General features: G+C 39.6%; 6 protein-coding genes across 6 annotated transcripts; 4 read left to right on the top strand and 2 right to left on the bottom strand.

Annotated features, from left to right (window-relative positions):
- Positions 1–788: 788 nt before the first annotated feature.
- LOC117626891 lies at positions 789–3,507 on the bottom strand. The gene is made up of 7 exons (XM_034358684.1): positions 2,842–3,507; positions 2,332–2,573; positions 2,011–2,133; positions 1,762–1,878; positions 1,488–1,676; positions 1,160–1,301; positions 789–1,043 (listed from the first exon to the last, which is right to left on the bottom strand). The coding sequence occupies exons 1-7, from the start codon at positions 3,287–3,289 to the stop codon at positions 862–864; spliced, it is 1,443 nt and encodes a 480-aa protein (XP_034214575.1). The 5' UTR covers positions 3,290–3,507; the 3' UTR covers positions 789–861.
- Positions 3,508–3,766: 259 nt separating this feature from the next.
- Positions 3,767–6,202, bottom strand: LOC117626892 (tubulin beta chain-like). The gene is made up of 3 exons (XM_034358685.1): positions 5,706–6,202; positions 4,883–5,152; positions 3,767–4,654 (listed from the first exon to the last, which is right to left on the bottom strand). The coding sequence occupies exons 1-3, from the start codon at positions 6,097–6,099 to the stop codon at positions 3,972–3,974; spliced, it is 1,347 nt and encodes a 448-aa protein (XP_034214576.1). The 5' UTR covers positions 6,100–6,202; the 3' UTR covers positions 3,767–3,971.
- Positions 6,203–9,272: 3,070 nt separating this feature from the next.
- On the top strand, positions 9,273–12,784 carry LOC117626974 (WUSCHEL-related homeobox 1). The gene is made up of 4 exons (XM_034358825.1): positions 9,273–10,192; positions 10,327–10,662; positions 11,088–11,167; positions 12,095–12,784. The coding sequence occupies exons 1-4, from the start codon at positions 9,982–9,984 to the stop codon at positions 12,674–12,676; spliced, it is 1,209 nt and encodes a 402-aa protein (XP_034214716.1). The 5' UTR covers positions 9,273–9,981; the 3' UTR covers positions 12,677–12,784.
- A 4,932-nt stretch (positions 12,785–17,716) lies between these two features.
- LOC117628531 (thaumatin-like protein) lies at positions 17,717–19,215 on the top strand. The gene is made up of 2 exons (XM_034361007.1): positions 17,717–18,030; positions 18,215–19,215. The coding sequence occupies exons 1-2, from the start codon at positions 17,964–17,966 to the stop codon at positions 18,898–18,900; spliced, it is 753 nt and encodes a 250-aa protein (XP_034216898.1). The 5' UTR covers positions 17,717–17,963; the 3' UTR covers positions 18,901–19,215.
- Positions 19,216–20,593: 1,378 nt separating this feature from the next.
- Positions 20,594–23,013, top strand: LOC117627038 (pentatricopeptide repeat-containing protein At3g18020). Its single transcript, XM_034358909.1, has one exon. The coding sequence runs from the start codon at positions 20,645–20,647 to the stop codon at positions 22,718–22,720; it is 2,076 nt and encodes a 691-aa protein (XP_034214800.1). The 5' UTR covers positions 20,594–20,644; the 3' UTR covers positions 22,721–23,013.
- An 899-nt stretch (positions 23,014–23,912) lies between these two features.
- On the top strand, positions 23,913–25,060 carry LOC117628197 (probable calcium-binding protein CML27). Its single transcript, XM_034360586.1, has one exon. The coding sequence runs from the start codon at positions 24,209–24,211 to the stop codon at positions 24,719–24,721; it is 513 nt and encodes a 170-aa protein (XP_034216477.1). The 5' UTR covers positions 23,913–24,208; the 3' UTR covers positions 24,722–25,060.
- The last annotated feature ends 689 nt before the right edge of the window (positions 25,061–25,749 follow it).

The raw sequence follows: 25,749 nt of genomic DNA, 5'->3' as shown, positions 1-25,749 counted from the left end.
AAAGGCTGAGCACAAGGCCTCCGAGGGCAGCTTGTATGGGGTTTGTGACAAGACATGGGCATGGAGGAAAGTGAGGCAAGGATTTCTTAAGAACAAGCCAAGGAATGACTGATTTCAAGTCCTCTCCCCTCCCCAACTTGCCTGCAGTTTGATCAACTTTGTATAGCATAATTAAGCATAGTATTCTATTCTAGTCTGCCATGAAAACCTAGCGGAGCATGTAATTTCATACCCAACTGCAACTGCAAGCCTTGTAAAGCCCAAGCTGTCCCAAACAGAACAGCAGCTCAGAGACATAGCAGTGACAGCACGTATTACCAATTATAGTGATCCATTATAAATTGAAATTACCAACCTGTCCTATAGTAATCACTGATGAGACTTGAAGCACTTGTAGAAGGATCGGAATAAATGTTTACTGTTTTGTTCCTGATCTGAAACCAAATTGTTTTCTGGTGCCTTTAGTTCAAAGAAGTTTTGCAGCGGGAAGTGGATGCTGTTGAGAAGGACAAGGATGCGTTCATCCAGTATTTTGTCTTTCAACTTTTGCCCATTTTTAATGGAATTGGAGTGTTTGTATTTGTTTAATGGTTGTCACAAGTGTCTCTCTTCTTTAAAACTCCAATGTGGTATACAAAACTTCCCTACATTGGTCTCATGTGTTATCCTTTTCTTCCTTCTTTTGATCACGGGAAGTCTCAAAACCTTTTGAAGAGAAAAGATAATTATTGGTTCCTGGAGATGGTAATGAAGATGTAAAATCATTGATAATTTTTCTCCATACATTATTTGTTGGCTAAAATCAAGCTTGTAGGTATATATATATATATGAAGTTGAAACTTGAAACAAAAGAGGAGGGATCATTTTAAAAATTCTGAAACATCCTTTTTGGATCTGACAACAATCGGGGAAGTAGAGAGACCATTTTGTAATTTATGCTCAGTGGGAAGTCGTCGGAGATCGCCTTTCTCATTACCATCTTCAGCCACTGTAAATTCTTGGGGAGGTGAGGACCCAAATATCTGCACCACTAAGCTTCCACCTATAATCATAAAATAAAATAGTGGTCGAATGATACCACCAATTCCAGAGACCAATTTGACTTGAGATCTAAGAAACAAGAAGAGGTCACAACAGCAAGAAGGAGAAATTAGTTACCAAGCACAAGAGCAGCCCCTATCCATCCAAGTGTACCCCACCTTTCACCAAGTAGAAACCATGCGAAACCGGCACCCCACACTGGCTCCATCCCGTAAATTATGGCTGTTTCTGTCGCTGAAACATCACGCATAGCTGCAATCTGCAGCGATGAACAAATTTTTTTAAGGTTGAACATGCCCTATTAAGTTCTGAATACTTGACGATTTATAAGGCACAATATTGTGGGATGAACTAATCAGCAGGACAGGGCATGCAAATCAGTGAGCAGTGGATATTAGAAGTATCCAAATAGTGCTTAAATTGAGTGTGACCTGAGGAACTATACCTCAATCCATAAGCATAACCCAGTTGAAAATGCACCAGTATAAAGTGCAGGTATCCATGGAAATGCAACAATCCAGTCCCATAACTCTGTCCATGTCCATATCCATGATGATTGGTTGGAATAGCGGGCACCATCTAACCACACTCCAATGAAAACCCAGATTGTGGATAAGAGAGCAACAACACAAACCTGAATAAACCACGGAATTGTTCAAGTGCAAAACTTAGAAAGCTATGTGAAGAAGAAAATGAGGCAGGCATGATGACCTGCATACCTCATATCCAAGAATTGCTAAGAAGTTTTCTTTCTTTGTGCTTCTTGAAATATGCTCTGTTCGCAGCATGTGAATACCAAAAAATAGTGCACTCAAGAAGTTCAAAAGATCACCAACCTGAAAAGGAAAGTAGAATTTTGATTAGTTGCCAAAGAGCTATATTGTCATATATGTTGTCCCATTTTTCACTACATGAAATCAGATTTTTCTACAACATTCTCAACTCGAAAGCATCAAGAACGTTCTTACGTTTGGAGGTGATCCACTGCATTCCAGCATAGAAACCCCAAGAGCAGACATGAGAACTCCAAACCAAGTACGAGTGGGTATGATTGCTCCCAGCATGCCATCAAGCAAAGGTACCACAATAACCTGTTCAAGTTAGCATGAATTTATTGATCTAACAAAATTTTCACATTTTTTTTCCATGCAGCATTCAAAGAGAATCATGAAAGTTATTGAGTAAAATCATATGAGATGTGTATATATGTATTGAAGAAAGAAGAGTACTTGTTACCCAAAAAAAAGAAGAAAGAAGAGTACTTAGTGGCCTACAAAGTTTGAGCTTACTGTGAACAGAGAAATAAACGATGCACGACCTGCATCAGATGTAAGCAATCCAAGTGCCTCAAGAAGGTACCCTAGACTGATCCAGAACCCCAACTCCATCCCTGCATTGCGGGTCTGGACATCATCTCGTGATTGGAACACAAATGGCAGAAATGGGATGGCTGACATGACAAATCGCACTGCTGAGAAGGCCGCCGGGTCCATAATAGCTTCAACTTCTTTGATAACTGGAATGTCACTCGCTGCAGTTTGAATCAGCATATACCTCAGAAATTTGTGGCTTTAGAATTTCAACATGTTAAATTACAACAACATTTGACAACGTTATCAAACAGGCATTTGATAGATTTTTGTTACATGATATCACTAAGTTGTACTGCATTTGTTGAATCAAACCAATTAGCTACATTAAAAGGAACCCATCACTATATAATGCTTTTAGCAGGTGAAGTTGCTTTTCATATCTTGGAAGTTTGTAACAAGACAAATTGCTCATGGAAAGATACATACCATAGACAATTGTGATGAAATTGAGCAAGATAATACTCCTCATCTTCTTGGATGCAAAGAAAACCTTTTGCCACAAAGGTCGTCGCTTTCTTGGACCGGATTTCTTAGTCTCGTCCTTGTTGCTTTTCTTGATCTTCTTTTGATCAGATGGTTTGCGATTATCACTATGTATAACTGAGAAAGTCCCATCCTTGGTTCTTTGTATTTCAAGAGATTTTTTGTTTGTTATGTTACCTTTCTGAGATGTTGAAGACCAAGAACAGCCAGAAGAAGAAGAAGATGTTGTTGATGAAGTTGAGATGGGGTCTAATGAACAAGTGATGAAACGCTGGCGTTTGCTGGAAATGGTGGAGGAGAAGAGGAGCATGGAGGTGTTGCTGTAGCAGCTTGAAATTTTGGAAGCAGAGTCAGTTGTTGTCCTGCATATTGTTGATGATGGGCAGGCCATGTATGAGCTAAAGGACTCAAATAAATCTCTTAAATTCAAGCCATGGAAATGGAAGAGGAGAAGGAGCAAGATCTCCCTCTGTTTTCGTAGATTGAATTAAGGCCATGGAAGCAGAAAGTGGCATTTCAAACGAGTGGAAAGTTGGATCCTGACAAAGAACGATATTTCTATCCAGGAGAGAATTCCAAACGTGTGGCACGTGGGATTTTGATTTGTGGTGGACGGTGGTCCAAAGTCTTCACTTCATAGATCATGTGAAACTGAAATATCAAACTCAAACTCACTAAGTTTGATCATGAGGGATATTTCTATCCATTATTATTGTTGTTTTGCTATAATTCTCTGTGTATGTGAACATTTCCAATTGCAGATGTTTCTCAAGAATACAACCTTTTTTTCTTTAATTGACCCTCAAGTCAAGAAGAGAAGGAATAACAAAGTTACAGTTTACAAATCCAGAGAAACTCAAGCAAAGAGTCAAAATAAAAAAGCAGTTAAATTTTATTGAAAGCAAGCAGGGCTTCGTATATATATAAGGGAAAATCAAATTCACCAGAGTCGCAGTGCATTGCACACTTAAACCAACTTTTGCACTCATAGATAATAATAGTATGCAAAATGAACACCATTATCACCTAATTATTGCTTGTAACATACGAAACGGCAAATTAGTCCAACATCTTCAGTTTTCAGGAGCAGTCCCAATCGCTTCGTCGTCTTCATATTCGACATCTTCTTCAACCGTGGCATCTTGGTATTGTTGGTATTCTGCAACAAGATCATTCATGTTACTCTCCGCCTCCGTAAACTCCATCTCGTCCATTCCTTCTCCAGTATACCAGTGCAAGAAGGCCTTCCTCCTGAACATAGCCGTGAACTGTTCACTTACTCTCCTGAACATCTCTTGTATGGAAGTGGAATTCCCAATGAAAGTCGAAGACATGATAAGACCTTTTGGTGGGATGTCACAAACACTGGACTTGACATTATTCGGAATCCACTCAACAAAGTAGGAGGAGTTCTTGTTCTGCACATTCATCATCTGTTCATCGACTTCTTTGGTGCTCATTTTACCTCTGAACATGGCGGATGCTGTAAGGTAACGGCCATGGCGTGGATCAGCAGCACACATCATGTTCTTGGCATCCCACATTTGTTGTGTCAGTTCAGGGACGCTTAGAGCAGAGTACTGCTGTGATCCTCGAGATGTCAGAGGTGCAAATCCCACCATGAAGAAGTGTAGTCGAGGGAATGGGATTAAGTTCACTGCTAGCTTTCGGAGGTCTGAGTTCAGCTGACCAGGGAATCGCAGACAGCAAGTGACACCACTCATAGTTCCCGAAATCAGATGATTCAAATCCCCAACTGGAACACACAACAAGAAATACATTTAAGTATTTGGGAACTAGCAACCCCAAATTAGGCCATTTCTCTTTCAATTTCATAAGAAAACATTTGATCAAACTTGGCCGCAATCTTTATAATATAAAAAAAAGAAAGAAAGAAAACATTAGAATGATGGTAATTAGGATGCAATTACTTCAAAAGCAATACATTGCAGAATTTGAAATGTGAAAGGTGCAATCAACTTACAGCTTGGGGTGGTGAGCTTGAGTGTCCTGAAGCAGATATCATAGAGAGCTTCATTGTCAAGGACCATACACTCATCCGCATTCTCAACCAGTTGGTGAACAGAAAGGGTGGCATTATAAGGCTCCACAACAGTGTCTGAAACCTTTGGAGATGGAAACACAGAGAAGGTGAGCATCATTCTGTCCGGGAATTCTTCTCTGATCTTTGATATGAGCAGAGTTCCCATTCCAGACCCAGTTCCACCTCCCAGTGAGTGACATACTTGAAATCCTGCATCAACAAGTTTAAAAGGCTAAAATCTCACTCACATCTCAGTGACTTAATTGAAACACTGCAATGAGTTTAGCATTTCAGAAACCAACCAAATCCAATCTAGCTATAATGCTATTTCTATTTCTTCCCTGAAAAAGCAAGATTGTCTTTGAATTTGTACTATGTCATGCCTGGACAAAAATTTAAAATCCATCCTTGAAAAATGAGATGTTTCTCTTTCATTTGAATAAGAATCTTAACAATGCCACCTAGCTTGTCAACTTGCTGAGGAAGATTACATAAATCTTATTGGTGATGTGAAGCACTATTCTTATTACCATACAATTAATCAGAAACCAAACTGGTTTCATTTACAGAAACTTCCCTGTTATGAAAGTATGTGATGCATGAAAATAAATCAGAAACCAAACTGGTTTCATTTCATATAAAATGTGAGAATCAAATTCATTCCTTTCCTCCACTGGAATTCTGACCAAGTAAATAAATCAGATTAAATCATACAATTTTTATCATTTGAAATAATTTTTAAAAACTTGAATTCAAACGATACCTTGCAAGCAGTCACAGTTCTCAGCTTCTTTCCTAACAACATCGAGCACCGAATCAATGAGCTCAGCGCCTTCGGTGTAATGGCCTTTGGCCCAATTGTTGCCGGCCCCTGACTGCCCGAATACAAAGTTATCGGGCCGGAAAATCTGGCCATAGGGTCCGGCCCGGATGCTGTCCATGGTGCCCGGCTCAAGGTCCATGAGCACCGCCCGGGGCACGTAACGGCCGCCGCTGGCTTCGTTGTAATAAACATTGACCCTCTCTAACTGAATATCGGTGTTCCCGGTGTACTGGCCGGTGGGGTCTATGCCGTGCTCGTCGCACACAACCTCCCAGAACTTGGATCCTATTTGGTTCCCACATTGCCCTCCCTGGATGTGCAGAATCTCTCTCATTTTGGCTAAAGGAACAGGGGCAAAATGGGGAAGATGCGGATATATAATATAACTACCTGCGACTCTTTCAAAGGAAAGGGAAACGTTATTTTTGGAGGGAAGGGGTAGTGGTAGTTATTTATACCGAGGGAAGGGGGATGATCCAACGGTTGTGATTGGGTAGGTGATGGAGAGTGGGGGGTTGGTTTGTTAACTTTGGAACGTGAATGGTTGCCATTTGGGGTTGTTTCATTCAGTATCGCCGGCTTAACAGGGCCATGATCATTTTCTTAATTTCACAAGGCAAATATATTTTATCTTATAAATAAGATATGCTTTTCGCTCATTACCCCCATCACATCATCACCTACCTACTAGGCTCAACCCAAAATGGCGTTTCCTCTGTTGTTTTCATTTTCATATGTTTGACTTTGATTTTCACACCAACACCATCTCTTCAAGTTTTGAGTTTATGTAATGGGCTTCATTTGTTGGTAGCCGAATTGGCCTTCCTACTACTTATTGGGCCAAGAATTTTATAACAAGGGCTTTATAAAATTGGTTAGTCGTTGAATTAAAATCTAATCTAACAGTTAAGAGATAAATCTTCACCTAAGAGCCATATATAACGCCATTGAAATAGAATGACTCCTTATTGAGCCATCTTTGCAAGAAAAGTCCATTAGAACAGTTGTTGGGCTTCCCTTCATCTCTTTTTTCTCGAGAATTGCTTGACAATGACAATTCTATCATTGTTGGTCTTATTCATCGTTACTTGATTAGTGTGGAACATATATAAAGTATTATTATTATTTTTTACTGCAAGCGTTAGTCTAAACTATAAAAGAAGATGTTTCTAACACACACAAAACTAAGATGTCATGGAAGCTCAAACTTGAGCCTATTTAGAGAGGGATACCTAACTAGGCTCTAGCTTACGAATTTGAGCTCGTAAAAGCAATTAATTAAATCCTCGGTGGCCCAGAACCTGGCTCTCTGTAACACTAATTATATTATATTTGCCCTACCAAAATGTCAACACGTTCGACAAGAATACTTATTAAACATTCGTAGCTGCTGCTGCTGCTGCTGCCGCTGGGCGATTTACATACTGTTAACCCGATAATAGTGCAAACTAAACTAACAGCAGATGCCTTGACCAATCATTCCTTTTTATGTTTATTTTCTAGTGTGAAGGGGGCAAAAGCCCCAACGGAGACTTTCTTTTTTCTCTTTTCCTGTGAGTAGAGATGACAACACATTCTTTAGACCCTTTACAGTTATTGGAGTTATCTTCCTAAATCCTAGACCAGCATCGTATTGTTGAATTTCAGAAAGAAAGAAAAAAAGAGAGAGTGAGAGAGGTTTGATTTGACTCGCGTCGTCCTGTATATTTACATTTTGATATAAAACACTGGTATTTTGCATGTGAATGCATACATTTCATTTTCATTCAGTGTTTTTATATGTGTGTGTATATATATATCCATATGCATACAGTACATATAGTAGCTAGAGATTGCAGAGAAGTAGGGCCTGTAACCAACAAAAAGATAAAAATGAATAATGAAACAATTATATGAATATGATATATGGGTTTGAAATCCGAGAGAAAGAGAGAGAGACAGAGAGAGGGTGCAGTGCAGTAGTAAGTGCACTCGAGAATTGAGTCATTCCATCATAATGAGAGAGGAAGGGCTTATGTGTATGTATATGTGTACGTATATATCTTGAAGATAAATATATATAGAGCAACTGGGGTGAAACTCAAAGCTGCGTATTTCTTTTTTCCCCCAACAGCAGCAGCAGCAACTTAATTGCCCAGCATGCAGGACATGGACTCAGATATGGACCCGGAAACTATTCAATTCAATTGAATTCATTAATAAATAGTAGGTGGCAGGAGGCAGGAGGCAGGAGGCAGGAAGAAGGAAGGAAGATTCCAAATAAGCTAGCTTAGCTCTGTACACAGTAAATTTGGCAGCACGTAAAGTAAAGGTATCGGTGCATTCTCATTTTAACATATACATATCCGACAGCCCAAAAAGACAAATTACATGCACATAGAATTGATATGTGTACGCAGGAGCATCACATATAGAACAAAATAAATTTTATATATAGAATATGATTGGACAGTGGAGAGTATAATGAGATTGGATATCAGATCTGTTGGGCAAGTGAAAGCTAGCTAGATATCTAGGTTTAAAAAAGAAAAGGGAATGCCATGCAAGATAAAAGAGGATCCGTACCTAGCTACATTATTAAATCTGGCAGCTGAGACAGATATAGGCGCGAGCAATATGTTTATTGTCTTTGTGGTAACTTGTACGTGATAAGTAAATGGGCTCATTTGGTTTATAGGATTGGATTGGATATAATTAATTCTTATAATTAAAGTATATTTAAAGAAGAAATGAAAACAATTTGACCAAGTTGAAGGTACGGATTACTCGTGAAGTAGGATACTAATTAACAACTTATAACTTATTCCTCATAATAATCCTCCAAAATGGGAAATTATTCACTTATACCTTCATTTTCTTCTTTAACATGCCTTAAATTTAAATTTGTAACTTATCCAATCCAATTTTAAACACCAAATGGCCTTACGTGTTTATGCGTGTGTGTGGCAATGTAGCAATGTGGGAAGGGAAGCATGGATGGATGGAGCTTGAGCTTATAGTATAGTATAGTAGTATATATGTGGACAAGAAAAAAGGGTGAGATTAATTAAGGAGGGGAGCAGGGCAGAGCAGAGAGGGAGAGGGAGGGAGGCAGGCAGGCAGTTCGGATTGAGAATAAGTGTGAAAGGCACGAGACGTGAAGAGAACAATAAATGAGCAAGAGAGAGAGAGAGAGAGAGAGAGAGAGAGAGAGAGAGAGAGAGAGAGAGAGGGGAAAAGGGTGGAAAGGGAAAAGAGGAGGGTGATGAGGCTTATGATAACCCTCATGATCGTCACGTCGTTTTTCATTTGGTTCTCCCGATGTCCTCCCAGAATTCCACGCTTCCTCTCTCTCTCATCTTCCTTTCCTTCCACACAGCTCTGCGCCCTCTCTCTCTCTCTGTGCTTTTGTTTTCTTTTTTCCTTTGTCCGTTCCTTCTCTCTCTCACACAGTTTTTCTTTCTAAATTAAATAATATATTGTATAGGGCGCCTAGTCAACCTCATGTCTTGGCTCACTTTGTTGTTCCGTATTAAACCAACACTATAATTTCAGACCAGAAAAAACACACACACAACACACTATTCTCTCTCTCTCTCTCTCTCTCTCTCTCTCTCTCTCTCTCTCTTTGAATTCCATATAGTAAATGTGATAGCTAGCTAGTGATCAATCCCCATCTCTGAATGTCTGAAACTCAAATATTACATCACTGATTCAGCTCAACTAACCCATTTTCAACAATACCTTCTCTATTTCTCTCTCCCTTTCTCTTTAATCGCATCAATATATGCCAAATATAAACAATGCCTACAATGCCTATATGAGGCAGCTAGGCAACACCCTATTTTAAATCCCCATCATCCATCCATCTCCCAATTCTCCATCACTCCCAACAGCAACAGTAGTAGTAGTAGTACACCCACTCCAATTCCCACAATCCCTTGCTGCATGCTAGTTTTCCCATATTTGTAACTCCACCACCATTCTTCATACCACATCACACCATTACCTCAAATGGGAAGTGATTTCAAACTACCTAGGCTACCATCCCTTTTTTCTAATTAGTTACTAACACCTCCCCTTGTTCTTGTTATCTTGTTATCTTGTTCTTGTTCACCTTTTAAGGCCATTATATACCTTGGGATTCTGAGAAAGGTGGGTGACACAGAAAGAGAGAAGTAAGTAGAGCCTCGCTCTTGGCTACTTGTTTATCTTTTCACTGTGTTCAACAATCAAAATGTGGATGATGGGTTATAACGAGAGTGGGCATGCTGATTTCAACATGCCTGATTCTTTCAACGGTCGGAAGCTTCGGCCTCTCATTCCACGGCCACTCGTGCCATCTGCTAACAACGCCACTTCTTCAGTCATTGCTGCAACTCCTCCTTGTTTAAACCGAATTCATGGCGTCTCTCATGATTTCTTCACTCAGTATCACCATCTCGCCGGTATACATATATATATATATATGCACTAGTTAGCTAGCTACCTAATCTTCCCTTTGATCTATTTTTGCCTTTCGAATTTGTTTTTTTGTCGTACGTGTTTGTTTGAGTAGTGTTAATTAATATATTTGTTGCAGCTATGGCTGAACAAAACAAGAGATCAGAGTTCATCAACACACCGCAAGTGGTGGTGAGCTCAAGATGGAACCCAACTCCGGAGCAGTTGAGGGCTCTGGAAGAATTGTACAGACGAGGGACTCGAACCCCGTCGGCTGAGCAAATTCAGCACATCACAGCGCAGCTTCGAAAATATGGAAAGATAGAGGGGAAGAATGTGTTCTATTGGTTCCAAAATCATAAGGCCAGAGAAAGACAGAAACGTCGCCGTCAGATGGAATCATCCGTGCCCTCTGCCCAACCAGATCACGAAATATCATTGTCATCCACAGATAATCAAAAGAAAGAATCATTAGGTACTGATCATGAAACCCAACGTTCTCACATTATACAATGATATTAGTAATTCACTAGCTAGAATGTTTTTGTTTTATTTATGTATGTATGTTTTAGAAGGAAAGTAGTTAGTTAGAGATGTTTGTTTGTTTGCTTCAACTTTGATTTGTGTGGCCATTTCCATTAATCCTTTTTTTTTTTTTTTTTTTTTGTTGCTTAATAATTAGCAAGCTAGGATATGTTTTTATTGACACACATATATATATATATATATATATTTATATATACATACACATTATGTATTGGTACGTAGGTTTGAATAATATAAAATCCCTAATATAATATTCGAATTGTTTGTTGTTTGGGAATTGAGTTGAGAGATATGGATCGATGCATGTTGTAAAGTCGCATTCTTTTTGTTTTTCTTTATGTCCACACACTACAGGGGCAAGTAGGACAGGGTTTGAAGTTGAACAGACCAAGAACTGGGCACCCTCTACAAACTGCAGTACTACTCATGCAGAGGTCTATTATTATTTAAATTCCTCTCTCTCTCTCTCTCTCTCTCTCTCTCTCTCTCTCTCTTTCCTGTCTTCATTTGCATTTATTTGTCTATCTTTCTTCGTATATTGAAATTTGGTATTGTTACCCTTTGTCCTCCTTTTATCAACCACTTGGAATTCCTCAAATCAAAATTCTCTAAAAAAAGTAGTCTTATGATTAGTAAACAAATAGCAATTAGGCAGCTCAGATAATTTGCATATGATTATATCATCATCATATTGACTGTTGACTTTAAATTAAAGATTGATGAGGGAAAAGCAATACTCTGCACATAAGTTGTAAAAAGAAAGATAGATATAGAGAGGAGATGCTTGTATTGTATTGTATTGTATATTGTAATGTGTAGTTTGTATGGAAGGAAAGGAAGCAAAGGGCTATGGGTAAGCAAAGGTAGCTACTAACAAAAGCTTTGTTTGTTGGGAAATGAAAAGGGTCTAAAAGCTGCCATTCCTTCCTTTCTGTCGGGGCTGCTGTTATGAAACTTAGCTGGGGTTTTGGGTCTTGTGCTTATACATTCAAGTCATTTGCCCACAGACCATACTTGTGATTGGAGCACCCATGCACTGCTCTGGTCTGATATATGTTCTATAGAAATGAGCACCCTGGCTTGGGATTGGTACCAAAAAGACAATGCTAACCCTATACATTTTGGCTTGGATTTCACATGATGAACCATATCATCATATGTGCCCTTGGCCATGGATTAATTTGAATCATGGGTTTGTTGTGTCCTTGTTGAATACTTTAAAGAAAAGAAAAATAGAATTGGCTTTGATATATCAGATCATGAGTTTCCATGCATGCTATGCTTAGGCCTTTAATGTATATAATAATAAATAAATAAAATGAATGTACATGTATATTGAAATGGCTTTGATGATGGGTCAGGAATCTGTTTCAATACAAAGGGCAGCAAAAGCAGCAGAGTGCAGGACGGATGGATGGATCCAATTCGATGAAGAAGAATTGCAGCAAAGAAGGAACTTTGTAGAAAGGAATGCCACGTGGCAGATGATGCAGTTGTCTTGTCCTCCTTCTCCTCCTTCTCCTCTTCCTCCTCAGTACCCTCATCCTCCCACCCACCTCATAATAAACACCCCTGCTTGTTCTACTGCTAACTCAAATAGTACTAATAATTTAACAAGCAGCAGAGCAAGCAGGGCAGCAACAGTAAGAACAATGGACCAAAGGCTCATTAAGGGTCATGATCTCAGCATCCTTCTAACACCCTACTCATCAATATCAGAAGAATCTGGTTTTATTAACTTTAACTACCCAAACCACAACACCAGCGTTGAACAGGATCATGGCTGTGGGGAATCTCAAACCCTTCAACTCTTTCCACTTCGAAGTGGCCATGCCAATGCCAATGCCAATGCCAACCTCGAAAAGGATCATGCAGAGCTATCGGCTAACTTCAGTAGAGCTCAGCCTTACCCTTTTTTTGAGTTTCTTCCCTTAAAGAACTAATTAGTTTTCTAACCATGCACTTAATTTTCTGCTATATATATATATATATATGATATGTAAGATGATGGCATGGGAGATTTTATTATTATTTTATTGGAAAAGGGGAAGAGTTTTTATTTATTTATTAATTGTTGTTGTTGTTGTTGATGTTATATTTCATTTTCATGGTAGTTGTGTTGTGTAATGGTAATGGCAATGGCAATGGAAAATGGTATCGAAGGAAGAAGGTTGCCTTAAAATGCATCTGGACCATGTTGGTCGAATAAATGCAAAACTAACATTAAAGCATATTGCAGAGGTTTAATATCCATCCACACAAACGGACCTTGTTTAAGTAACTGTGGATATATGAGTCATGTGATTTTGCATGCATGCATGCATGTGTAGATATATTCATGACTCATCATGAGACAAAAACATAAAGAGTTCAGAGTTCTCGAATGATGGGATTCGAAATATAAGTGGATGCATATGAAATTATGCATGGGAGGGAGAGACCAGAGGGTTTGATGTTGATATCAGAGAGAGAGAGAGAGAGAGAGAGAGATGGGAATTGTATTTGTATTGATTCGTTAATTAGATGTGAAACCTGGAATGATGTTGAAGTGACCAAGAATATAGGTTCGAGAGTTGTTTTGTTGTTTTGTTACAAATTTAGCAAATGATATGGTAATGATGTGATGCACACATTCCATACATTTAATAGTTGCCTACTACTTCTACTTTGAAAACGAATCCAGGACCATCCTCTGACCCAAGAAGAAACAAAACTCTTAAACAATTGAAATTGTACTACACTACTGCACTGCATTTCAAACAAAAAATTTCCAAACTCACTCTGATGAGGAAGAAACAACACGTCACAGATGAAATGAAACCCTAGTCTTGATAATAACAGAATCTAAAATAATGTGCCCCAAGCCAAGGTTTTGAAGCAAAATGGGATCCGGCCCCCACTAAGATCAAAGCAACTGCAATTAATAAGAATCCTCTTTCTTTAATTAATAATATTGTCTCCTAATTGAATGCAAAATTACGGTGTAATAGTAACTGGTAAAGTTGTAAAACCAAAGTCGCTGTTTAGATCCACAGACTTTCCTTGCTCTTGTACCTCTTCATGTCTTAATTTCTGAAAGCAAAGTTGTTTGATCAAACGTGGATTTGTGATATCCATCCACTCCATACGTACTTTTTTGTATTCATTTTAAGTTGTTTGATCAATCATCATCATGGATCATATGGATGGACTGATGGACGGATGGATGGATGGAGGTTCAAAGTTTAATTTAACGATTTCAATTGTTTCCATTGAGCTAGATATGGATTCATTTTTAGATTATCTTTAAAACGAGAGATTTCTTCATGTAGAATTATGGTCAAGGGCCATACTGTGTGTGCGGTCATCAATGGCGGACCTAAAAACTTTTATAGAGATGAGCTAAATTTTCTTTGGAAGATTTATTACAGCGGTTGTTCGAACAATGGTGCTTCTTAGCACCATCAACGCATAGACAAACGGATAAATAAAACTGTAAAAACTGGACCACAATCTCTCCAATCCAAAGACCTGTCAACTTAATTAATTACGGATTTCAAACATTTATCAGCATCAACAGCAGCTGCTTCAGATTACTTTGTATTCACGTGTGAGAGAAAAATAAACAACAAAGGAAAAAACAGTATTTGGCTAAAAAGTTTTCTTTCTCTGGATTTAAATACAGCTAGAGCTAGCTAGCGTACCTTAAGATTTCACAACCATCATTGAAGCTTACCTAACATGTGCATTCTAGATCATATTTGACTGATGTTGAAACTTTATCAGGTGTATAAAGGTGAGGTGTTGAGAAAGGAAAAAACAAATATTTGTTGAAGGATTTTCAGCATCTGAATTCTGATAAAAATATTTTATATATACAATAAGAGAGACAAGTAGAAAGGGTGAGGATTGTATTGTCTGTGCCTGCAGGGATATGTAAATAATATATGGTACGTTTTGTTGGTATCTCATGACAAGCAAGCATAGTGATAGAGAGTTGCAGAGAGAGAGAGACAGAGAAGAAAGAGGGAAGAGGGGACAAACCGACTTATTATAGCTTTAGAAATTACATCAGGCGCAGCGCAGTTGTACTAGATATATATATATATATATATCATCAATATGCTGCTTGACAAGCATGCAGATTTGCAGTTGGGCCGCATTCATTATTATCATTCAAAATTAACAACAACAATAATAATAATAATAATAATATTTGGAAGATGAGATGGATAATATACATCACGTTCATTTGACCATGGGTTCCTCCTCGGCAATAAGCGCGTCGTCCTTTTTGTTTTTCTTTCTTCCTTTTGAGCACCCTTTTCACTGTTTGACACCCTGTGTAACTGTGTTGGTACTTTCTACAGTCTCTGTGGTTTACAGACCCATGAGATTTTCCACACATACAATGATACAACTCAACATATATACATGTGTCTTTCTTTCATGCATGCAAATTGCAAAATGTAACCTCTGCTTCCTTTTTAATCTCATACCTTGAAATTAGGAGTTTTGACAGTTGAGTGAGTCAAATGCAAATGCAGCAGCAGCAGCTTAACATGGTCTAAAGAGAGAGAGACAGTCAAATTTATATACAGTATATAAGCTCAAGTCACGGAGAATTTATAGTCACATCAATAATATTGATAGTCAATACAGATATTAAAAAAAGCAAAATGAGAAGAATAACTGAGCATATGGTATACTTAAGTTGTCTGTCATGAACTGATAAACAAAAACAACAAGGAGCATATGCATAAGCTTTGCTTATTACATAAATGCCTAACGGATCTGAGGTCAAATTTACCATGCGTGTATATAATGCAACGAATGAAACCGTGTCTATAAAACTATGACTCTGTCAGAACAGTACAAATTTTACAGACGCCAAACTGTGTTTTAACTCTCCTTTCGGACCTTCCCTTGAAGATTCTCCACCACCATTCCATGGCCATCAAATGGGAAACCAAATTTAAATGCATTATGCATTGCAAGCTAGCTATATATACGTACTGAAAGCTTTGCTTGCCTATTTCATGTACTAAATGGTCCCCTTCCCTTGTATATTCTGATAATATATAATATATGTTTGGGTGTGCGTGTCGTTCCATTCAAATTCAGTCGCCAGATTTGGACCAAATATATGTGTGTGACCCCTCTCCCATCAAAGAAAAAGCATCTTGTTATTTACCATGTAACCTAGCTTGAAGAAAAAAAATAAAAAAAGAAATTAAGATATATATAGTGTGGGTAATAAGAAGATGCATGAGCAAGGGAGCAGAGAATTGACTGAGGCTGGTATAAGAAAACAGCACAGGCTGCTGCTGCGGATTTTGACAATACCTAGAGAGTGCTTTTTGTTTTTGGTCTGAAAGCAAAAACCACAATTTACCTCAAATAATGGTTAAATTTTTTCTTTTTTTGTGATCTCTCTTCCACTCTTTCTTTTGTTAACTTATTATGAGGTCATCATCTCTCTCTCTCTCTCTCTCTCGCCCTGTCTGTCTCCCTCCCTCTACAGACTAGTCGTCTCTCCCCTCTCTGACACAATATTTGAATATCTTCATAAACGTTTCGACCCGCTTTTCCTTTTCTTTATTAATATTTCATTTTCCAAGGCTATTATAAGCAGCAAGTGGAACATCAAGGAGCAGCACCATCTCCAAAAATAAAATAAATATATATCATTTTGCAAATGTGAACCTATCACCTATGTAGAAAAACATCAATTAATTTACATCTCTCGGTTAATTTTGTTGCCAACTTGTTGCTGGTGAGGCTAGCATTTGGGCTTCAACACTAATGCGTCGTTGACTGATTTCTGTGATTGACCCTAGTCAGCTTCTCGACTTTTGTTCATCCGGCCCAGGACCAAGCCCAAGCCCATATAAAAAACCAAATAAGCTTTGAAGTTGAGCTTGTTCATGGTGAAATGAGCCTACCAAAAATCCACTTATATATAAGTCCACAAATTTGGGCCTTTTCTGGCCCAGACCACATGATTGAATCTTTTACTTGTACTGAAACTGGACTAAACTCCCAACAAAAAGAAAAGAAAAAGAACCCGACGAAAAAAGAGAATAGTTAAATTCGCAACCTAGTAGAAATTTGTCTTAACTTGCAGATCAGTGGTTTTAGGTTTGAACATTATGATACTTTGGTTCGAATCTCAATGTCACTTTAGTTATGTGTGTGTGTGTGAAATTCTCATTCTCCTTGTCATTTAGACTATCGCTTATATTTAAAAAAAAACAAATAAAAGTAATTACATGATGATGGGCCTTAGTAAGATGTTTCTGTCTGATAGCAACGATCTACGCCTCTTAAAAAATGAATCAATCGAGTACAAAAGAATAGATATGGTATAATATGTGGGCAGTCCATGAAACGACAAGTATTCTGAATAGAATCTCTTGGGCCTATTCCAATTGAGGACTGAGGTGAATATTAAAATCATCGTTGTGCAGGTACTGGGGAACTGCACTAGCCCAATAGATTTACATTTAAGCCGTTGATTTTTTAAATGCGTTTTGAGGTAAGATCTGATGGAGGGTCAGAGTCAGACCATCTGTATATTTGCAGGTAGACTTTTGAGTGAAAGTTGGATGGAAGAGATACACTACTACACTAGAGTCTAGACACACATGAATTTACTGATCAACATCAACTCAGGCGCCATTAATAAGAGCATACACTCAGTACATTATTTGGTTTTTAAAAGCAGAAAATATCTCTTAGTTTTATTCACAGTTTTTTAAGGCTAACATGTGAATATGTGAAGCAGTACTAGTACTCGTATAGCTTTAAGGCTTCTTTTTTATTTATGGGATGCAGTTGCAGACAAACTTTCCCCCACTAACCCTCTGACAACATTCTTGAAATGTGAGCACTCACTCACTCACTCACTCCTTGAGGTATTTTCACCACTCAAAGGTCAAGGAGGAGAAAGGGTCTTGTGATTTCATTGCATACATATACCCCACATTATTTCATTCCAACCACCTCTTTAATTTCTTCCACATTTCAAAAAAATTACCCACTCTACTCACTCACAAGCACAACAACACAAGTAAAGTCTTCAGAAATAACTCAACCCTACCATTCTCACCTTTACTTTACTTACCCCCTTCTCACCTTTTTCCTCTATAAAACCCCACCTCTGTACATAGGGTTCTGTACATAGGGTTTTGGAGAAGAAGAGCAACCCCGTTTTCTTCTTATCTCTCCCTCTTTTCTCTAACTACAGCCATGGCTGCTTTACTGAGGTGTAACCTCACTCTCATGCTCTCCACCCTCCTCTTTCTCCACGTTCTAGGTACACACTTATATACTCTCTCTCTCTCTCTCTCTCTCTCTCTCTCTCTCTCTCTCTAACCAAAATGTGACTTTTTCTTTATAATCATGTCTTTCAAACTAATAGCAAATGCAATGTGACTCGAACTGGATATTACCTTGGATCTCCTTCTCTTGGCTAATTAATTAACTTAATCTATTTGCAGTTGAAGTCTCATCAGCCACCACAATAACAATGCACAACAAGTGCAGCCACCCAGTGTGGCCAGGCATTCAGCCCAGCGCAGGCCAGCCCATCCTAGCCAGAGGAGGCTTCACCCTCCCCCCCAATAAGGCCTACACTCTCCACCTCCCGCCTCTCTGGTCCGGCCGCCTCTGGGGCCGCCACGGCTGTGCCTTCGACTCCTCAGGCCGCGGCCGCTGCGCCACCGGTGACTGCGGCGGCAACCTCTTCTGTAGCGGCCTTGGCGGGACCCCACCCGCCACGCTTGCCGAGATCACCCTTGGCAACGAGCAAGACTTCTACGACGTGAGCCTCGTCGACGGGTACAACCTGGCCATCTCCATCCAGCCGTTCAAAGGCTCTGGCAAGTGCAGCTACGCCGGGTGCATCAGCGACCTGAACATGATGTGCCCTGTGGGACTCCAAGTGCGGTCTCATGACAACCGGAGAGTGGTGGCTTGCAAAAGCGCTTGCTCTGCCTTCAACTCGCCCAGGTATTGCTGCACTGGCAGCTTTGGGAGCCCTCAGTCTTGCAAGCCCACGGCTTATTCCAAGATCTTCAAAGCTGCATGTCCAAAAGCTTATTCTTATGCTTATGATGATCCCACCAGCATTGCCACTTGCACTCGCGGCAATTACGTGGTCACCTTCTGCCCTCACCACCGTTGATCTTGATCTCATCTTTCTAATCTGAATTAGCTACTTAATTACCTAATTAATACTGAGTTAATGCTCTGTTAACTTCAGATTTGAGTGGGTTTTATTAGCGTGTATGATGTATTGTATTTGTGGTGGTGTTGTAGCCCTGTTGCTTGCCAGCAATGCTATCTACTTTGCTGTGATTAGACGGGAAAATGATGGGTATTTTGGTAAAGCCAGTTTTCTCTGTTATCTATGAGCTGAAAAGCGTACCCATGAGCTGAAAAGCGTGCCAGTTTTGGTATCCAATTGTCTGCAGACTGGTGCTGCTATTGTTTCTCTTTTTATGGTCCTTCCTTGCCTTGGCTTTATATACATATATATCTTCTTTTTAAATAAATATCGCACCACCACGGGCTACACTAGAATAATTCTCCTCCCGGTGGTGACCACCGAACCACTCTCACCTTCCTTCCTACAATGATGCAATGAAAGAGTGAACAACTTTTACTTAAGACTAATTAACCAAAAAAACTAACCTAATTAAAGTACGTGTCATTTTAGAGTTGCAGCAGTTTTGTGTGACTCGGTTGCGTATTAAGATTTGGTAAGGTTTTCCGTTTTCACGTATAACATATATAATTTGTGAGGAGTGAGGTGTCAGGACAGGAGATTAATAAGAATGTGATATTCACGTGAGAAAACAACCTCTGCACTGCACATAAGTTCATAACAATGGACAATGGACGATGGAGGGAAACAGCTGGGTGTTTGGCCCTCGTGGCAGGGCAGCAGAATTATTGGACCCTTCGATATTTGCGGAAATCTTTGACTCTCTTTCGGCCTCATGTTCCCCCATTCATTCATGAATTGTTCCGTCATTCATGCATAATATCAATTATAATTATATTATATGGGTACTTACTTTGGTAAAAACATGTAGAGATGGGAGGCATGTGGAGCTCTGTTCAATTTTCTTTATGCATTATTTACAGAGTGAGTGTTGCAACAACAAAATTATTGATCTTATATGGAATACAACATTATGTGTATGTTGTGAAAAGTTCCAAGAACAATAATTATAAAATTCTGACATGAGCCGTCCTATGACATTTCACTTTGGATTCAGTCACCCGTACAATTATTAACCAAATGAAATATCAATTTCTTCCCATGCTACACTGCCCCAAACAAACAAGGGCAAACCCAGGCCTGTGTAACTTTCCTATTCCCGTCTCATTGCTTTAGTTCTTTTTATCTTTTTCCTCTTATGATACTAGAGGTCTGTTTGGGAGTGCTTTTGGAAGCGCTTTCTGACAACCAAAAACCCTTATAACAGTATTTGACAGAAAAATCTAGAAGAACTTATGGGTCATAGAAGTTCTTTCTAGAGAAGCACTCCCAAGTACTTTTTCAGAAAGCATTTTGATTTTTTATGAAAATTTCAATATCTTTATAATAAAAATGCTTTTGTTATGAGTGCTTCTTAGAGAAGCATTTCTAAACGAGCCCGTGATAGGTTTCCGTGATGAGCATATTTCTCCAAACCCAGGCCTATGTCCAAATCTAGTGTTTGTAGCCCAAACCCTTTAAGAGACTTTGTGCTTCAAGCTCTGAGCCCATAGTTTCTCTGGGCCCAAATATCAGAGACTCTTCGGTGTCTTCACGTGCTGTTAGTTTGTCCCCCACATTCTTTCTTGCATGGTAGAGAAGACAACTAGAGAGAGAGTTTTATAACTCAACAACAGCATATGCTGCATATTACAAGCATGAAATGTTCCGCACAAATATATCATCAACCAAGACACAAATCACCCCAAAAACCATAACCATCCCTCTTGCTTTCCTCTTTACACACCCCACCCAACCCTCTCATCATCATCAACAACCACAACACCACCAACAAGACGGCGACCAAGACCAAACAAGCATAGACAACAGGTCTTACTGGACCAAAAAGATTCACTCCCTCTGCACCGCACACCGCAACGTCGACCAAGCCCTTCACCTACTCGACCGCCTCCGCCTTCTCGGCTACCGTCCTGACTCCCTCAACCTCAGCAGCATTCTTCACGCTCTTTGCGACTCCAATCGGTTCGCGGAAGCCCACCACCGCTTTGCCCACTCTATTGCTTCGGATTGTGTCCCCGACGAGCGCACTTGCAATGTCATCGTCGCTCGGTTGCTCGATTCTCGAACCCCACATACCACATTGCGTCTTCTTCACCGTTTGAGTCATGTTAAGCCTGAATTTGTACCATCGTTGATTAATTACAACCGTTTGATGGATCAACTTTGCTTGCTCTTGCGGCCCTGGGAGGCTCACAGAGTGTTCTTTGACATGCTCAGTAGAGGGCATTGTCCCAACGCTGTTTCTTACACTACCTTGATTAATGGCTACTGTCTTATTGGCGAGTTAGGTGATGCCCAGAAGGTGTTCGACGAAATGGATGAAAAGGGCGTAGCGCCCAATTCCCTCACGTATAGCGTGATGATTCGCGGTGTTCTTCGGAAGAGGGACGTTGGGCGTGCCAAGGAATGGATGGGCAAACTTTGGGAGATAATGAAAGGTGAGGATGATACGACTGTAAAATCTGCGGCTTTTGCAAATCTCATCGATTCTATGTGTAGAGAAGGGTATTTTCAAGAAGTGTTTGGCATTGCGGAAGACATGCCACAAGGGAAGAGTGTGAATGAGGACTTTGCTTATGGACAAATGATAGACTCGCTTTGTAAAGCCGGAAGGCATCACGGAGCGTCAAGGATTGTTTACATCATGAGAAATGCAGGGTTTGCTCCAAAGCTAACGTCCTATAATTCTATTTTACATGGACTAAGCAAAGAGGGAGGTTGTATGAGGGCTTATCAGCTGCTGGAGGAAGGAATTAAATTTGGTTATTTTCCGTCTGAGTACACGTACAAGGTTCTAGTGGAAGGTCTTTGCCAAGAATCAGACCCCCACAAGGCAAGGGAGGTTCTTCATTATATGTTGAGTAAGGAAGCAGTGGACAGAACTAGGATGTATAACATATATTTGAGAGCGCTATGTCTTATGAACAACACAACTGAGGTTTTGAATGGACTTGTTTCTATGCTCCAGACCCAATGTCAGCCTGATGTGATCACCCTAAACATAGTTGTCAATGGGTTGTGCAAGATGGGGAGAATTGAGGAAGCTTCAAAGGTACTAAATGATATGATGACTGGAAAGTTTTGTGCCCCAGATGTCGTGACCTTCACAACTATGATAAGTGGTTTATTGAATGTTGGAAGAACCGAAGAAGCACTTGGTCTACTGCACCATGTAATGCCTGAGAAAGGTTTTAGCCCGAATGTCGTCACATATAATGCTGTTCTTCGTGGTTTGTTCAAGCATAAACAAGCAAGAGAGGCAATGGAACTTTTCAATCGCATGGTAAGTGATGGTGTGGCTGCTGACAGTACCACCTACACTATAATAATTGATGGGTTGTGTGACTCTGATCAAATAGAAGAGGCTAAGAGGTTTTGGGATGAAGTTATTTGGCCCTCAAAGATCCATGATAATTTTGTATATGCAGCCATTATCAAAGGGATTTGCCATTCAGGAAAGTTTGATGAGGCATGCCATTTCCTTTACGAACTAGTAGATGCTGGGGTCTCTCCAAATATTTACAGTTATAACATTGTGATTGATGCCGCTTGCAAATTGGGTTTGAAGAAAGAAGCGTATGAAGTTGTAAAAGAGATGAGAAGAAATGGACTGGCTCCAGATTCTGTGACATGGAGGATTCTTGACAAGTTACATGGCAATGCGAGGAAACAGTTTTGTACTGAGGATTCAACTTTGCAATTCATAAATGGGCCATAGGTGAGTAAGAAAATGCGTGAAAGTGGGGAAAATCTGAAACAAGAGAGCAGCAACAAAGAAGAAACAATGGGATCTTGTTGGCATAATGTGATTTGAAAAGGTTAAAGAAACTGCAGATGAACTAGCTGACCGCCAAAACACTGTTGAAATAGAGAACGGATGGTCAAAGGACTCACTGGTGTACTAGTTTGGAACAATTATTCTCTTAGGTAAGATTTTGGATTCGAGTTCTAGCATTCGTATAGTGTACCCAAAATATAAACGAGTTAGGTCAATTAGTCAAAACAGTGAATATGCCCTATTTAAGTTTGAGTTCCGCTCTTCATAAATTAGATTAATTTAGGCTATCATTTGTATCATCAAAAAGAGAAAACTGAAAGAAGAAACATCATAAATAATAAATTAAAATTATTTAAAAAAAAGCGTCCTATTTTGCGTGCCACCAGCATCAACTACTCAAACAAGAAAAAGAAAGACTCCGTGCCTCCTGGTCAATATACAAAAATAGATAAGGTAAGTCTTGATACCTTACCTTGTTTTTCTTTTTTTATCAATAGAGCCCACCATCAAAGGCAGGTACGTGTTGCTTTTTTTTCATTGGGTACGTACATTTTGGAAGGCCCAAAACCAAAAGAATACGCGGTTGCTTGTTATTTTTGCAGTACTGAAACCGTGTCCAAACCGAGTGTACTTCGCTACCACTTGGCGTCCACGCGCGAAATAATTCGTTTACTTTAGTTTGCTGAGAGACAGAGCTTTAGGACCACCTGCCCATGTGACATGACTAATTTAAAGAAGACGTGTAATTTATTCACTTATTTTACGAGTCATGACTCATCATGAAATTAACTCTTTTTTTAAAAAGGAAAAAAGAAAAATCCATATAAAGAATCTTAATATCATCAGCAAAGGGAGAAATACATCTCTATCCCCATTTAAGAGGGAGAGAGAAAAGGAGTCGATAAAACAAACAGAAATAAGGAAGTTTCTGTAGCCCATTGATTCGCAATTAATCCTATTGAGCCCATATGTATGGAGAAATTTATTTAATTTTTAACAATATTGTCCGATTTTTGTACTAGTTACAATTTCTATTAATAAAATCCTATTGCTATTCTCTCAAAAATCCCATTGATTCCACCCATTCCTCAAATTAGAATGTTGTCGTAGAAAAGCTCCTCCTCCCCTCAGAGATGCCGCGTTATCACTTCCAAATTTGATCCCAAATAAGATTCCTTTTGCTTAATTTACCTTCGCAATTCTTTACCACAATAATAATATTTCTATTTTTTGGCCCGCTGTCTTTTTCTCTCTAATTTTCCCCGCTTCTCTTGGCGGTATTTTTTTTTTGGTGGCTCCAAAAAATCCCTTCCCTCCTAACTTCCCCATGCTCCCATTAATATATTATATATACCCGACACTTCCCCCATTCTCTCTTCAATTCTGAAAACTCTATACACCAAATTACCAGAACCAAAACCACAAGTCATGGCAACCAACGGAACCCCAAGCCCAGCCCAAGCCCCAAAATCCGTCGACGCCAAGCCAGTTGTCACCGACGAGGTTCAGAGAGTCTTCAAAAGCTTCGACGCCAATGGTGACGGCAAGATCTCCGTCTCCGAGCTCGGCAACGTGCTCAAGGCCCTCGGCTCCAACGTCTCTGCCGATGAGCTTCAGCGTGTCATGGGCGATCTCGACACCGACCGCGACGGCTTCATTTGCCTCGACGAGTTCAACGCCTTCTGGGTCTCCGGCTCCAAAGACGGCAACGCCGCCGAGCTTCGCGACGCCTTCGATCTCTACGACCAGGACCGCAACGGCCTCATCTCGGCCAACGAGCTCCATTTGGTGCTCAATCAACTCCAAATGACTTGCAGCCTCGAAGATTGCAATCGGATGATCAAGTCCGTTGATGCTGACGGCGATGGGAATGTGAATTTCGAGGAGTTCAAGAAGATGATGGGCAACAACGCCAGTACCGTTAGCAACACCAACGCCTAGTGCACATGGTAGTCTCTTGTCTATGATCTTAGATCCGAATCTCCATCTCTCTTCTTCCCCCGTCTGTGAAAGTTAAAAGTTAGGGTTGACTTTTGAAATTTAGGAAAATAATTTTGGGAAAGGGTTTTTATATACCAATATTAGATCAAGTGGATGTGCAAAAAGGATCTAATACATCCTTTCCTTTTATATATAGTTTCTGTGATTATATTGTGGGCTGTTCAAAATCACACTACTTGAAAGGAGGCAAAATTTATCTTCTTTGCTTTCTGTTTGTTTCGCGAGAAAATCCTCTCCCTTAATGAAATATTATGACGCTACCGGTTTTGTTTTATTTTATTTCGATTTGTATATTCAAATTTGACGATAATGTTAAGGAAGCATTGGTAAGAAGAATTAGTTTTGGGCGGTGGAGAAGGAGCACAAGTTTGTGCTTGTGGGTGGCCCTCCCTTGTGGGCGGTGAAGCTGCTTGTGTAGTGGGAGGGGGTGATGCGCCAATGACTCAATGGGAACGTGCGTTGACGAGTCAACGATGATATTACATGGATCTGATAATACTGCAAGAATTCTATATTGAAGGTCGTACGTCTACATCTTAACCGTTGGATTAAATTGATTAGGGTTTGATCTAACTGTTAAGAAAGCTTAAGGCCCTCACCCACTATACAACTTCTCGATAATAGTGATGGTGATTTTTTGGCCGTGGACGCAAAGACGTGGTCCAAAGTCCAAACATGGTTGGGCTGCCAATCTGGCAAAATTTAGTAATTAGGATTTGACCCAAAAGAAATGAAAAGGTTTAGAAATCAAAGACTAGCTTCTATTTTCTAGTGCTATTTACACATCAAAGCACTATATGATTCCTATGAAAAAGAGGAACGCCAATGGTTAAAAAACATGTTCAAGAAAGTTTTACTTAAATATAATCAAAGCGGCAGATGCAGGTTAAATCAATTTATCAGAATGTGAGTATGCTTCCTTGCACGACTCAAGTTCGAATTTTCTTCTATAAATTGGATTAATTTAA

Source organism: Prunus dulcis, chromosome 5 (assembly GCF_902201215.1).
Source record: "Prunus dulcis chromosome 5, ALMONDv2, whole genome shotgun sequence".
Taxonomy (NCBI): Eukaryota; Viridiplantae; Streptophyta; class Magnoliopsida; order Rosales; family Rosaceae; genus Prunus; species Prunus dulcis.
The sequence above is the reverse complement of the archived record's forward strand: the minus strand, read 5'-3'. Positions and strand labels throughout refer to the sequence as shown.